Raw genomic sequence first — 15,445 nt, 5'->3', positions numbered from 1 at the left:
AGGCTTCTGATGTATGTGCCTACTGTTAAGATCTGATATGTTTAAGAAAGTTGGGACAAAGAAAATTTTATTCTATGAAAGCTTGCATACTGCTGAAGAATGGAAAGGACCATGTTACCTCCCAAATCAGCAGTTTACTCATATTCAGCAATTTAATAATGATTAACAGTTTACTACCCAACATTACTATTGGAATATGCCAGTACATCATGTACGTATTGGAAGTACCACATGGATGTCAGTGACAGACATCATGGCATTGTTGTTTCTGAGAAGTGTTAATGTTGTGTGAGATGTTCTTCATTCTGTCTGGCTTAGTGGATGGATGGCTGATTTTTGTGGCTTCCCATAGTTGACTGAACAGCTATGTATTTGTACAGTTAAGGGTTGCTCATATAATTTTGTCTCCCAGTTTTGGTTTATTGTTTGATCCATTTATCTGTCTACCTGCCCTCTGTAGATTTATCTCATTTCCCTAGGCCACAGTAGACCATGGTCTTACTTACAAGTCCCTGGTCTTATAGGACTTAATGTTGGGGATAGAAACTAGTTGCCTATAGTGTGCCAGAGAAGCTTTCTGCCATTGACTACATGTCTAGTGTGGAAATGGTCCTTTCTAGACACATTGTAAAATGTGACCACAGTAAATGAAGATGGGAAGACTTGAACTCGGGAGCATGAAGGAAGGGGTCATCTGAAAGATGGACAAGGTCATGGTCTCAGGGATCTTTGCAAGTTTCTTTAAAGACTTTGCTTTTTTTTTTTTTTTTCTCAAGTGATGGGAACGTTTGGGGGTTTTAACAGCGAGAGACATGATCAAGATTCTTCTCAGGAAGATCACTTGCAATGGAGAATAGCTGAGGAGACAGGATACACTGTTCAAAAAGTCTGTGCTCAATATCCACTGCAAACTGCATTAAAAAAAAATCTGTGCTCATATCATGCCATGGGGGTTGAACAAGACCTGAGTGACTTGAGACATTATTATCATATACAATAATTTATTTTTCAACTTCATTTTTCAACATCCAGTGAGGCTGAAAGAATATTACCTCGAGCACCTTGATTTAATGACGACCAACTTCATGGCGTGTTTGGTTATCAATTTTTCAATTGCTCTAGGTATAAATTTACTTAGTTCCTTTAATGAATTCCTGCTGCATGCAAGATGTGCCCAAATCCTGACATCAAGAACTTGACAGAATTTTCTTCATCTTTGTGCATGAGGCTTTGTGAGGAGGCAAGATTCATTTTGCCCCTTTTCAGTCCACATGAATGCTGGGTGGGTGCGAGAAAGCATCTCATCCCATAGCAGATAGGAAGCAGAGAAACAGAAAAGACTTGGTGGTTAGCTGTTTACCTTTGAAGTCCCGCCCCTACTGAGTCACTTCCGCCAATGAGGCTTCATCTCCCAGAGTTTCCACCCCCTCCAAAAGTAATGCCACCAACTAGAGACCAAGTATTTAACACATGAGCCAATGGGGGACATTTCATTTTTCAAACCATAACACTCAAGGAAGTAAGTGTACCAGAACCAAGTGTACCAGTGGAGACCAAGACACAGACAGGATTCATAAATGTGAAACTGGAGTGGTCCAGAGTACTTCGTGTCTATCTCATCACCTGCGTGGGCAGTGTGGGCAGCCACAGTGTCAGTGACACATCAGGAATGCTGCCTTACAGTGAGTGAGCGAATGACTTCTGCCACGGATGAGCAGAGACCGGCCTTACCAGAATGTGTGGGTGTGCATTTTCCCAGGAAACCTTCCCGGAACGCAGCCCCTGCCTGTATTGCATTTCTGCTGCGTTGGTAATTAGAGTAAGCTTTTAGAAGAACACCAAGAAGGATAGAAAAGGATGTGTGAGTCAGAATGCACAGCAGTTAGTTTTCATTAGCTGGTAGAGCAGTGATGTGGAATGTGCCTCTCAGATGGGATGGCTGAAAACCCAGGACTCTGTGCTCAGCTTTAGTAAGACTTATTCTTTGGAGTTTGTTCTTGAACATAAGTAGAGAAGGGATCCTGGTTATTTCTGAGCTGCGGTGGGTTTGAGAAGGCTGCCAGAGGACTGTGTCTACGTCTTATAGACTGCCTGAGCATGGGTTCCACTGTCCTTGGTAGAACCGTGGTTCTTAGATACCTGTGGTGCAGGTTACCTCCGTTGTAGCAGCAGGTATTGTCAAAGTCCAGGATCTATTTCCAGGATGGCCTTTTACATGCCAGCCGAATTGGAAGGGACTTTGGAATCCAGAGTTACCTGTCATTCTGGCTTGGTGAACATTCACCTGAGTATCTCTGTTGTTTGGCCGTCAATGTGTATGTCACCAAGCCATGTGTGAAAAGAAGTGGCACAGTAGATTCAAGAGTGGCTATGTAGGGACAAGGCTGTTCTCCTTAGAGACGGACTTTGGGAGAAGAGCAGCTTAAGGATTTTCTGTTGGTTTGTTGCCGTCCATCTTGCTGACGGATGACCAGACTTGCTGGACTGACTCAATGGACAAGGTTGTGAGTTGGTCCTAACACACAGGCTTACTTAGGGCATCTGGGTGGGCCACCTATTGGAAGGAATGTGTGTGGTACTAGGAGATTGAGGGAAGTACTGGCCTTTCCGCGGAGCTCTAGCTCACACTTGGGTTGTCTTCAGAGGCCTGCCCCTCTCATGGGTAGGGAGACATGACTCTGAAACTCACTGCTGCCCTGCTGTGGTCGAGTACTGGCATGGAAATGTCTGACTGCTTGAGAAGGAGAATAAAATGACAGGAGATACAGGCCTCCTCTGTCTTTGCTTTGGGCTATGTATTGTGATTTATAATGTGTTTATTTATAACCTCACTTTATGGAGAACTTCAGTATAGAATCCCAGGGAGGGAAAATAAAACAAAACAAATCACATGAATTTCAGAGTATATATTTTAAGGATATCTTTTTGAAGAATTTAATTTAGTGATGTTTGTGATAAGCACAACCACCGATGCGCTTAGTAACCAATGTATAGTGTGCTAAGGAAGAAATTACAGACATAGTGGGTGAGTAGTCCAGGAAAGCTGGCTTAGCGGTTAAAATGCTAGCTTTGTAAGAGGGAGGGTGAGCTTGGTTCACCCAGAATATAATCCATATAAAAAGCCTGCCTGTGATTCCAATCTGGGGAGGCTGAGACAGGAGATCCCCAGAGGAAGCTGACCAGCAAGACAAGCCGTCAGCAAGCTCTGATATTGGTTCAGAGACCCTTCCTTAATGAGTAAGAAGGAAGTACTATTGAGGATGATTCCTGACATCAGCCTTGGGCTTACATGTGCATGCACACATGCACTTGCACATGCATCCACATGCACATGCACCCCCACGTCTGCAAGTATGCTTACAAACAATGCATACCACGCATACGTAAGAATGGCAAAAGGAAAAAAAACAAAAGAAATAGATCTGGTTGGAACTTTGTGTACTACTAGGACCCTGTACCTTTTATGACATCTGCTTTTGCTGATGAAACAGAAGCTTTGAGGTCAGACTTCTCAAATTTGAATTCCTACTCTGTCACTCACTGCTGGGGGAGATCTTGGCTTAACCTTCTTTGCTGTGGTTTTCTCCCATACTGGAGGTTGTGTCTGTGGCAGGTAAGTGTAGTATGCTGAAATATTTCATGAAGCATTGACCATTTGACTCTTACTTTACCTTTCACAGGGACCTCCGGAACAACCTTATTAGCAGGATAGCCCCAGGTGCCTTTTGGGGACTGTCATCGCTGAAGAGATTGTGAGTTTTGAATTGCTTGCTTGGGAGTCTGAACCATTCCTTTTATAGATAGCAGTGAACTCCAGCTTGACAAAAGAGGCTCATCTGGCCAGGTCCCCGACAGAACAAGGAGGATTTAAGTGTTCTATCAGTATGCTTTGGGTGCCTCTCTTACACTAACAAACTCATTATCATGTCAGCTCTGTAGCAGTGACTACTGTAGAGACAGTCCTCCAGCTATGACTCCGGTCAAACTGCACATCTTTTGAATCACAGAAATTCAGGCTTTCCACTAATGGAAATGCTTTCCTTGTGTGTTTTTACTTCAAAGCCTAAAGAGTAAGCTTTATTACTCTGCAAGCTAACCTCCTGCTAGTTTCTCACATTTGGAAAGTGACTGCACTAAAGGCACATAGAGCATCCTCCACTCTGTTCTCTGTGAAGACAGCTGCTGGGCACTGGCTGCTTCCACACTCCCACTTCTCTGGAACAACCTCGCAGACTCGATGTGAGTGAGAAGGTGTAAAGGAGGAGGACTGACCTCCCAAGTGCTTAGCCTGGATTTTTATGACAAAAGACAGACCAAAGAGAGACAATTAGATTTGTTAACGTGCCTATGCTATACAGTGCGGGCGAAGAGTCAGGAACAAATGGCCACCAGACAGTGACTTTTTCCTCTGCCTTACTGAGCCTCTTCAAGAAGGAATGAAACTGTTTTTAGAGAAGTAGGATGAAGGAAATGGGCTCTGAGTCTGTGCATAAGTCAAGTCAATGAAGAATTAGTGATAAAGCCCTGTCCTGTCAGGAACTCTGGAACTGGGACCAGTTTGTTTGAATCATCCCTCCCCCCAGGAACTGATGCTTGCAATCCATAATGTTTTCCCCTCCAACTTCTTACTTCTGTTATCATCACATGTTACCTATTTCATGTGTGGTCCACATCCCTGTCTTCACAGCTGTTTGGGTAGCAGACAGGTCAATGCTTCTAACACCTCCATGCCGAGATGCAGGCCAAAGGAACTAGACTGTCAGTAAAAGACAGTTTCGTGACGATGTTTTGAAGGGGCCTCAGAAAACCTTGGGTTCTTGCCTTAGTTCCTTATCCTAAATAATGTCTCAAGTACCGCCGTCTAGAAGTTTAATAATCTTGTTCAGTAGCATTTAACTTAATTACTGGTAATTGTGCTGGGTTTTGCTGTAGCCTGTTCGCGTTGCATTGCCTTGCACAGTAAGTGCTCTTCTGGTATTCCTGCCTTGGAAGGTAATTGCCATTTACAGTGTTCTTCCTGCCAGAAAATACATTCTTAATTCCAAACAGCTGACTTGTAATTGAGCTTATGGCATATAGCTTGCAAGCTGAAGGAGTCCTGCGTGTAGACGTAGTGGGATGTGAAGATAGCCGTGTAGTTAGTGGTTAATGGTTGCTAGCTTTTTTTACAGACCCAGACTCTTTCTGGCAAAGCTTTAGGTCACTCATTTCAGTGGCCACACACAGTGTTTTTTGTCAATGTCCATGCTTTTGTCTGTAGTTATAGATAATTGGAGTCAGGAAGATTAAGTAGCTTTTGAAAGATAAACTACCAGGAGTAGTTGAAACTCAAACCCATTCGCTTTCTTCTTTGCTTTATCAACGAACTTAAGCTGATTCGCCATCCAAATGAAAACTCATTATCAATACCTAAATTCCATTTAAGTAGGTAGAGCTATAATGAAATTGTTTCCCGAAGAGTCGGTGGTAATTACATCACTTAAAGCTCAGAAGTGAGCTAGGATAATGAATAGGACCAAAACATGCTTGTTCAAGCAGCAGCCCACAAGATGATACCTCATTTTCTTAAACTGTAAAACCTAGAAATAAAAGGAAAATCCACTTTAAAAAAATCCCACATGATTTAATACTTGGCTTTACTATTGTAAGGAGCTTGAGCTATACGAGCCAAAAGCCAGCTTTGTGGGGCTTAAGATTCCTTAAGCCATAAGAGAGGGAAACCAGAGCAAAAACATCCTGTTCTGCCAGATAATGTAGGGTGGCTTTGAAATCAGGAAGGGGAAACTCATTGAGGAGGTACCCAGGTCACTTGCTCTGATCTTAGAAGTTATAGTCAAATGCATGTGGTTTTTTTTTTTTTTTTTGTGGTTATCAAGTACACAGTTTGGAATTTGGCAGCTTTTGTTTGGAAATGAACACTCCAAATACCCTCTGTCAGAAAATGATGCGGACATTAAAGGAAAGAGAAAAGGTTTTGTTTTTTTTTTTTTTTTTTTTTTTTTTCCCCGAGACATGGTTTCTCAGTGTAGTTTTGGTGCCTGTCCTGGATCTCTCTCTGTAAACCAGGCTGGCCTCCGAACTCACAGAGATCTGCCTGGCTCTGCCTCCTGAGTGCTGGGACTAAAGGCGTGCACTGACACCGCCTGGTGAGAAAAGTATTTTTGAGATTTCCGTTTAGAGAATCTTCTAATTTCTCTATTAATATTCCAAGTGAATTGAATTATTCAAAATATAACAATTGATAAAAGGAATGATTCATCATAGTTTTTTCCCCCCCAGAGTTAGTCAAGTCCACTGATGAACAAAGGCTTGCCATTGCAGATGAAAGTTTGAAGTTGCCTTGCTACATAGTGTTCCCTGCAACCCTGGTTAAATGTAAACTCCAGTGTGTTCCTTGTTCCAGGTGTGAACTACAGTAAGAGAGTAAAGAAGGGGCCAGTGAGAGGGGGCCACAGGCAAAGCACTTGTTGGGCAAGCCTTGTACACGAGTTCAGTTTACGGATACAGGAAGGAAGGAAAGAACCGACCCCCCAAAGTTGTCCGTCAACCTCCACGTGCATGCGGTGGCACTTGTGTGCTTTGGGCTCATGCTCGCTTCCCCCATCATCATCATCATCATAAATAATAGTTAATAGTTATGCACAAATAAAAAGGAGGGCACTTGATACAGATTTATGAGAAGGAAGTATTTAGAGGGTGACAGGTCTAGGAATGGTTAGACATTAGGGCGGGCTTGCAGAATGACTGGGCTGTTACCTGGATGTGGTTAAAAGTCATTTGGCTTGAGAGTGACTGACAGATTTGTAAGGTCAAAGCTAATTTAGTGTTTCTCCCCCTCATTATAGTCAGAACGTCTGAGTATCTAAAGGATGGAGTTATAAAAGACAAGTTGCTAATGCTGTTTGATGATTGGGCCGAGTTCTCGAGCCCTGTCCCTTCACTGACTCTGCAGGGCATCTCAGGAGTACTAGCTAGCACATAGTAAGATAGAGTGAATCTCATTCTACTTCTCTTGTTTTATCTTGAATAATGTCATAGAGTAAATGGTTGAAATATAGTTAAATAGTATCTTGCCTGTGTGTGTCAGAAGGAAGGTAAACCAGAACTATTTTCGGGAGTGTTATTTGTATCTCACTCGAAGGAAGATGCAGAAAAGAAGGGTCTTACGTTCTTGACCTGAATTGGAATCTGTCAGACCTGCATTAGCTGAGAGAACTAAATCAAGCCATCCCTCTCCCCCTTCCCTTAGGGACCTGACCAACAACCGCATAGGTTGTCTGAACGCAGACATATTTCGGGGACTCACCAATCTAGTTCGGCTGTAAGTACCCTTTCTACTCTATTAAAACATACGCTATTTGAACCAGTAGGTACCTAAGAGTTTCTGAAGATCAGTGGCATGTTCATTGAAATAGCAACTGTCGGCCGGGCGGTGGTGGCGCACGCCTTTAATCCCAGCATTCGGGAGACAGAGTCAGGCGGATCTCTGTGAGTTTGAGGCCAGCCTGGGCTACCAAGTGAGATCCAGGAAAGGCGCAAAGCTACACAGAGAAACCCTGTCTCGAAAAACCAAAAAAAAAAAGAAATAGCAACTGTCGGCCTTGTAGAAGCCACAGGGACAGGAAGCTTACTACTGGGTCATGAGATGTAGTGTCCTCAGAATAGAAGATGGGTTGAGAATCCCTTACCAGATACGCTTAGGACCAGAGTGTTTCTGACTTGAGGAGATCTCATATGCACAAGGAGATATGTTGTTGCAGGTGAGACCCAAATGTAAATGAAATTCTTTTCTCTTTCATAATCACTCCGTAATCAGAGCCTGGAGATAATCTTACACAATATTTTAAACGCTCCATTTCATGAAACACAAGTTTCATGGTATAAAATTTTCCATGCTGTTGTCACGGAGCTCAAATATTTTGGAGCACGTTGGATTTCAGATTTTCAGATTAAGAACTTATAATACATCATCTCAACACACCAGTCCTGTGATCTCCCTGGAGACCATTGTGTACTGATTCTGAGTGTTAGCGTTTGTGTGATAGCAGGGCTCCATCCCAACCCAGGATCCCATTGCATGGGTGTGACCTCTCCACCATCATTCTCTGCCCTCTCTCCATAGGTGGCACTCCCTCCCACACTGAGGATTCAGCCCATACCCCAGAGGAGAGCTTGGCCTGTTCACAACCCCCACACTTCTGCCCTGAACCCCTTTCTGTGTTCTGTTCTGCCCCTGCCTCCCCTTCTCAGAAACTCTAAATTTATCTGCCCTTGGTGCACAGAATAGACCTCATGGTGTTTGAATGATGTTGCCAGTTTTTCCAGAGACCTCTACACTTCTTTAATGTCAGAAACCCACAGAGTATGTGCTCTCTATCCTGAACATTTACCACCACTATTGAGTACCCATTTTCTTTCTTTTTTTGTGATAAAGTGAAATTTACCTTGAAGATTACAACAATACAAGTTAATATCATACTGATCATCTTACTGGTGTGCCATATCCTTAACCTGTCAAAATTTTAAATAAGATACTTTCCTATGCATGGAAATACCTTATATTAAAAAAAGAAGAAGAACAAAGGTTAAAGAAACATGAGGGTACCAATTTTCTACCTCTACCTGCCGGAAGCACTCCCCCAAATAAGACATATACTGCCTGCTTTACTCCGGTTCCTGAGTGTGTAATCAGGCATGGAAGATACTTTTTAGTCCAATAGTTTTTGTGTAGCCCTTAGTCCATTTCCCACTATGACACTAATACTGTTTAGTTTAATCATACAACATGCTGAAGGGTTTACCCTGTAAAGCATTTGGCTGAGAGCGAGCCAAGAGAGCTTATAGAGTGTGTCTGAAGCCATAGTTGCCCTGTACATCAAGAGTCCTTCCAGCCCCAGGGCTTATTACTGTGATCGTGTCTGCTCAGTCTTGGTGTGTGGCTGGTTACTGCTGACCATGAAGGCCATTCTTTCACTGTTTATTTGTTGCTTTCCTGAATGATCCCAAGTGAACATGTGAGCAGGCATCCTACTGGGGCATCCATAAGGAATGCTAGGTTTTCCTGATACCAGGTAGAAGAATCTTATTTAGCCTCAAAGTGTTTAAAGCTTTTGCCTAGTACATTGTGTAGGCTGAAAACCGCTGTCTTCCAGCCTCATGGACACATTTACACATCCCTTCTTCCTGTAGAAGAGTTCAAGCAGCTTTCATGAGTTCCTCATTACATTTTGTTCTGATCATAGGATATTTGAGACAATGTCAAGTAATAAAAGTGATGTGTTACTAAGTATTTTAAAAGTGAACCTATTTCCTCTTTTCCTCTAGAAACCTTTCAGGGAATTTGTTTACTTCGCTGTCTCAAGGAACTTTTGATTATCTTGGCTCACTGCGGTCTTTGTAAGTAAGAATTCTTTGTTGTATTTAATTTATGTTCAGTGTTGGGGAAAAAAAAAGCAAACAGTGGTTTTGTAGCTTAAGAGATTTCATGAGAAATGTCTCGCAAATTGTCAAAACTTAGTCTTCTGCTGGAGCCAGGGTCTGGCCTGAAGCTCATAGGTAAATCTCAGGGAGATATTTCAAACCGAGATGGCCATCACCTCAGAATGTGTCCCTCCCAACTCTAGTCAGGGTGAATAAACTGGCGGCAGTTGTTTCTCATGACTTAATTTTTAGATCCAGAAGTTTCTTTTACTTTCATTTAATTGACTAATTAAATGCCCAAAGTATAACCCATTCTTCTTTCTGCAAAATGCATCCTGGGACTGCTTAAGGATTCAGTTCTGTCCCATCATTTCTGTCACATAAATCCCCAGTTTGTTACTGATATTCTTAGGAGTGTTTATTGAGAAGTTCCTCTGAGTAAGATCAAATTCACAGTTCTCCGTAATTATATAGATTATTTTGTCTATCTCAAATAGAGGTTGCAAAGGAATCATGTTTGAAAATTAACTATATTTCCAGATAATCATTACTCTATTTCAAACTATAAATTACACTGATTTCTGTTAGAATCACAGTTAAATTGTCTATCACATTTTCATTATGTGTAATTTATTGGGTTGAGTCATTTTCCAGGGAACTCTTTCTTTACCAGATGCCTCTGTTCAGGATATATTAACTCCTACCCCCAGTGCTGGGAGTTGGACCTAAGCCACGGCACATGCCAGGCAAGTGCTCTACCATCAAGCCACACCCTTGACATTAAATAAGGTGGCAGAGGATAACCTGGCTTTGAGCCTCAGTTATAGGAATCTGGGAAGTGATTTCATCAAGGAAATGGGAGACATTGCTAGTGTTTTTACATGGCAGTACTTATGAATTAGAAATACGCCAAGCCATTCTTTTGATTATATTTTAAACTTCATTATCTTTGTGCTGCATTGTATCCTTCCCCTCTCCCACTGTTTTGGCTGAAATTATGAGATGACCCCATGTGCTAACAAATTATGTATTAGAAGAGTGCTCATCTATGCTCTTTGTTCATTTATTTTAGGGCTCAACGTTCCATAGAGTTGAGTTAATACCGATGCTTTGTTCCTTCTATTAGATATGCCATGCTGGCAGAGGCAGTCTCCACAGTTAGTTTTGTTAGCTAGATTCATCATACTGTGCATCACAGGGATAGTAGTTGTTTAGTGAAAAGAGTGTTCACATGAAAGGGCTGATAACTTAATCTGCCTTTCGTACAAGAATGCAAGGCCACATTCACGTGTTCTGTTAAATGCATGGTCTCTGTTTTCATTCATATTGACTTTAAAGTATTGTTGTTCTTACATTCTGTGAGGAGTCACCCAGGGTATAGGAGAAAAGTGTCATAAAATGGTCCCCACCTCTGAAGAGCTTACAGTCTACTCAGATGTCCAGAATACAACCTCAGAATAGTAGTCCTTTATTCCTTTATGTTGTTATTTCATTGCCAATATCAGCAGTAGAAGTGGCAGCATTTAGGCCAAGAACATGGCAGTGATGTTGTAAATTTTGGGAAGGCTTCAAGACCGCAAATTATTATTATTATTATTATTATTATTATTATTATTATTATTATTATTATTTTGGTTTTTTCGAGACAGGGTTTCTCTGTGTAGCTTTGCACCTTTCCTGGATCTCGCTCTGTAGACCAGGCTGGCCTCGAACTCACAAATATCTGCCTGCCTCTGCCTCCCGAGTGCTGGAATTAAAGGCATGAGCCACCGCCGCCCGGCAAGACCCCAAATTATTATCAAGTGCTTTACAGTAAAAGGTAAAGGCTTGATAGGGTGGGTTAGGACCTGGCCAGAAGGGCCCCAGGGTTTGAGACATGGTACATAGAAGAGGGACAAGCAAGATGCCTGACAAGTATTTCATTCTGTTGATTTACATCAACTTTGATCAGAAGTAGTCCTAGGATCATGGGAGGTATTGGTGAGATCCACAATTCTGGACGACAGGGCACTGAAAAGAGGCTCTAACCAGTTGACAGTCTGTGCCTTGTGCTTTACAACAAAAAGGTCAGCTGTTACAACAGAAAGGAACCAGTACAGAGCCCAGCTGCTACATGATGCTGTTCACTATCGTCCTAATCTGTGTGTTACAGAGAATTTCAGACTGAGTACCTTCTGTGTGACTGTAACATACTGTGGATGCATCGCTGGGTAAAGGAGAGGAACATCACTGTGCGGGACACCAGGTGTGTTTATCCTAAGTCACTGCAGGCCCAGCCAGTCACGGGGGTGAAGCAGGAGCTCTTAACATGCGGTAAGGGAGAAAGCAAACGGGGGAGCGTTTACCATGTTTTGATTTGCTACCATGTTTTTCTTGACAGACTGAAGTTCTTTTAACAGAATCTCAGCACAACAATTCATCTCGAAGAATTTAATAATACTCAGTGTAAATCAGTGGTTAGGCTAGCTGGGTTAGAAAACAGTTCTTCCATTGGCCTCTGGGGTAGCTGTTCTTGGTTCTGAACAGCTTTGCTTTATGAAAACCTGTTTCAGAGACCAGCAGAGTGATCATGTATTCTTCAGTAGGCAAATGGAGAACTCATGGAGAGTAAGAGTTTCAGGATGCTCTCACACTGTTTATTGGTAGGAGTGGGGCTCCCTGTTAGCCTTTGTGGTTGGTGTTTACAGTTTGTGTTTTGCTGTGTTGGGATGCTAGGCCAGTGTCCTGCCACCAAGTCACACCCTTAGCTGCATATGACCTTTGAACTATAGTTCAGCAGTTTGTGTCTGTTCATAAAGGATTGATAGAGAGTTAAGATCTAAGAATTCTCTATCTCAGAGTTTATTCAAAGGAATTGATCATGTGTAAGCATATGCTGAAGTTCGTAATAATAGAGAAATAGTTGAATGACTTTGGGCACATCCATTTAATATGTAACATACAGTTATTGAAAAAAAAATCATGATTTTTGGAAGTTTCTGCAGACATGAGAGAAATAGCACAATTACCTTGTGTGAAGTGATAAAATGCACCGTAAGAACTGAAAGTGACACCTGATAAACATGAAATAAATGATCTTGTCCTTCTCCCCTTTCTCTTTATTACCAATAGTATTGTTATTTTACAAGCAAGGGATGTTCTCTGAATGAAAATTAAGACCGACTCTGAAACAAAAACCCAGAGAACAAACTACATACATATCTGCTTTCATGTTCAGGGATGGCGAGTGTTTAGAGCTTCATGTTGGACTTCCCCACAGTTTCCTGTATTTTGTCAGAGGAAAAAAAAATGCCATCCTATTCTTAAAGATACCTATGTGAAAGTTAAGCTAATGTAAGCTTACTTCTTGGTATCAGCTCGAGCCCACTGGTGCGTTCCGGAGCTGTACTGTAACAGCTTTCTTCTTGCTGCATTTTTAGCTTGTTAATAATTTCCTACTCCATAAATACCACAGTGATTAATTACTTTGTATATATTTTTGCATATTTTTTATTTTGAGTACTACACACTACTGCTCACAACAGAATTGTTGTATTAGATAAATGAACTAAATATTTTAAAGTCCTTTTAATGAATCAGTGGTATTTGTATACTTTTTTAAAACATATATGTGTAAAATCTTTCCCTTTTTCTGACATGGGAAGGAATTACAATCTTTGAAACAGTGATTGAAATAAGGGACTTATTTTTAAAAAGACTTTTTTCTTTAAATGTTTTAAATTTTTCCACTATATGCATAATTTTTTAACCAGAAGAAAGCATTTTAATCCAAGGAAATAGGCTCTTTAAAATGTATCTTAAAATGATAGCCACCAACATTTATTCTTCCGTAGCTCCAGTCTCTAGATCTTAGTGCTTTATGATTTGGCCTCTTTATTTCCTTCTGTGTTTGTCTGGTGGCATTAGGACATCCCTGGAAAGGAAGAGTTCTGAATACCAGAAATGAATGTCAGATGGTTTCATTTTTAACTTGGTTCTACTCGGTGACCTATTTGTGTTACTTTGTTTCTGTTATAACAAAATATGCAAAGCTGAGTAACATTCTAGATAAGAGTGGTTCCTTTACTAGTTCAGTTTTGGATTGAGGGTCAAGATCATGCTTCCGTAGTGTTCTCGGTCTCCCATGAAGAAGGCCTCATGATATGGCATCATGCTAAGAGTATGTGTGGAAGTAGGAGATGACATCTCAAGACAGGAAGCCACATTGTTAGGAGCCAGGCTCTGGCTGCTATACCAACTCATATTCATAAACTCATTCCAGGAGACCAGTTTCTGAGGGCAGCACCCCTAGTGCCCTGATAACTTCCTGGGAGACTTACCCTTTTAAAAGTTTCATCATCTTGTGCATTGCCGTACTGGGCACCAAGTTTCCAGGACATGACCCTGGGAGGCTGAGAGCACAGAGCTGTGACTTGATTCAACAGTCCCATTGGTACTAGCGTTAGACTGCTGGTCCCAAGGACGTTAGAATGTTGGTCCTGAGGAGTGCTTGTGCTTCCGTTTTTACATCAATTTCCACAGAGTATCTGTAGCTTCTAAATGTAGTACATGGAATGCTTTGGCCTTTGTTCACTCGGTTCTTCGTTTCTCTGTCTCTAGATCCCCCCCTTGAACTGCCATCCTTCTACATGACTCCATCTCATCGCCAGGTTGTGTTTGAAGGAGACAGCCTTCCTTTCCAGTGCATGGCTTCGTACATAGACCAGGACATGCAAGTGCTGTGGTATCAGGATGGGCGCATCGTGGAGACCGATGAGTCTCAAGGGATCTTTGTGGAGAAAAACATGATTCACAACTGCTCCTTGATTGCGAGGTACCATGTCCCTGGCTTTGTTGCCCTCTGGGAGTGGCAGTGTTTCGCTGGAAATTAATTAACCATCTCTTCATCCAGTTTGGGGAGAAAAAGCTGAATATAAAAAGGAAGCACTTAAAGTTGAAGTCTTTTTCTTCCAAGTTTTAAGAGGAAAATGTAAACTTTTAGTGCCAAACCTAATTGCTAACCGTTTCTGCTACTAAACTTTTATTTCTCTTTTAGGAATCACCACACTTCTACTATTTTGTCTTCTGATTAATGCTATGTTTTTAACATCCTTTATCTTCCCACCTACTTACTGGTAGTGTAAGAGTATAATTCTGAGCTGTCGGTCTCATGGCTGGTTAGTCTGAATGAACTCTACAAAGTATGAAACCCAGCTTGAAAGCGTGTATGCTGTTACTCTTGGGGTGCTGGTCGAGAGTGTGATGCTTGCTTTCTCTCCATGTCTTGCTCACTGCCTACTTGTCTGTCTAGAGTTTGGCTAGAATTTCTGCTAGAGTAAGCTGTAGCTCCCACACTGCCAAGGCAGGGATGCTGTGAAAAACTTGCTGAGAAAGTAAGGATTCTTCGAACTGCAAATCAACTCTAGGAGTTTTAGGGATGAATTCTCTATTTTATAGTTTCTCTTTTGAAAAATCTGCCCTCTTTCCTGGAAGCATATTTTCATTTTATGTCTTCTAATGTTTAGAATGGATGCTTTTACACCCTTGCTCTCCAGCACCAGTATCTGAGTAATCTTGAAGGAGTCATCACTCATGACTACTTTTCTTTTGAATATGGTCTTTAAAAATATTTGTGCAGTAACCATGTTGGGTTAAACCCCTGATGTTATTATAAATGTATAATGAAGGGAATATTGATAAAGAGTTCAAATTGTGGGCTGACTCTGGCCCACTGCGAATTGACATTTATCAGCAGTCACATTTCGAATGGTTATATAAGTATTTATGTAATATCGTGTTTGTGTTGCTTCTTAGCTAGCAGAATCTGAAATATTTAGTCTCATCAGGGAAAATCTTTTATGACTCAATTCTTCTGGGTTCTGTTGTATTCCTCTTAGAAGAACTAAAGTTTTGTTTGGCCAGGCAGTCAGCTAGGCTAACCTTCCACTCCTAGCTCTGTATCTCTGTTAGGTGGCCACTGAAATACGCGTGTGTTTAATGCTGGCGTCACTAGGGTTTAAACCCATGGCTTCACACATGCTAGGGA

The 15,445-nt window shown here is 41.6% G+C and overlaps 1 protein-coding gene across 1 annotated transcript in view; it reads left to right on the top strand.

Moving 5' to 3' along the window:
- The window catches only part of Adgra3 (adhesion G protein-coupled receptor A3), a 105,201-nt gene that overhangs the window by 38,038 nt on the left and 51,718 nt on the right, over window positions 1-15,445 (top strand). The window contains exons 3-7 of the mRNA XM_059275865.1: window positions 3,681-3,752; window positions 7,250-7,321; window positions 9,325-9,396; window positions 11,573-11,733; window positions 14,020-14,233. Coding sequence (XP_059131848.1) covers window positions 3,681-3,752; window positions 7,250-7,321; window positions 9,325-9,396; window positions 11,573-11,733; window positions 14,020-14,233 — 591 coding nt within the window. The remainder of the gene's footprint in view (window positions 1-3,680; window positions 3,753-7,249; window positions 7,322-9,324; window positions 9,397-11,572; window positions 11,734-14,019; window positions 14,234-15,445) is intronic.

The sequence above is a fragment of the Peromyscus eremicus genome, chromosome 10 (assembly GCF_949786415.1).
Source record: "Peromyscus eremicus chromosome 10, PerEre_H2_v1, whole genome shotgun sequence".
Lineage (NCBI taxonomy): Eukaryota > Metazoa > Chordata > Mammalia > Rodentia > Cricetidae > Peromyscus > Peromyscus eremicus.
The sequence above is the reverse complement of the archived record's forward strand: the minus strand, read 5'-3'. Positions and strand labels throughout refer to the sequence as shown.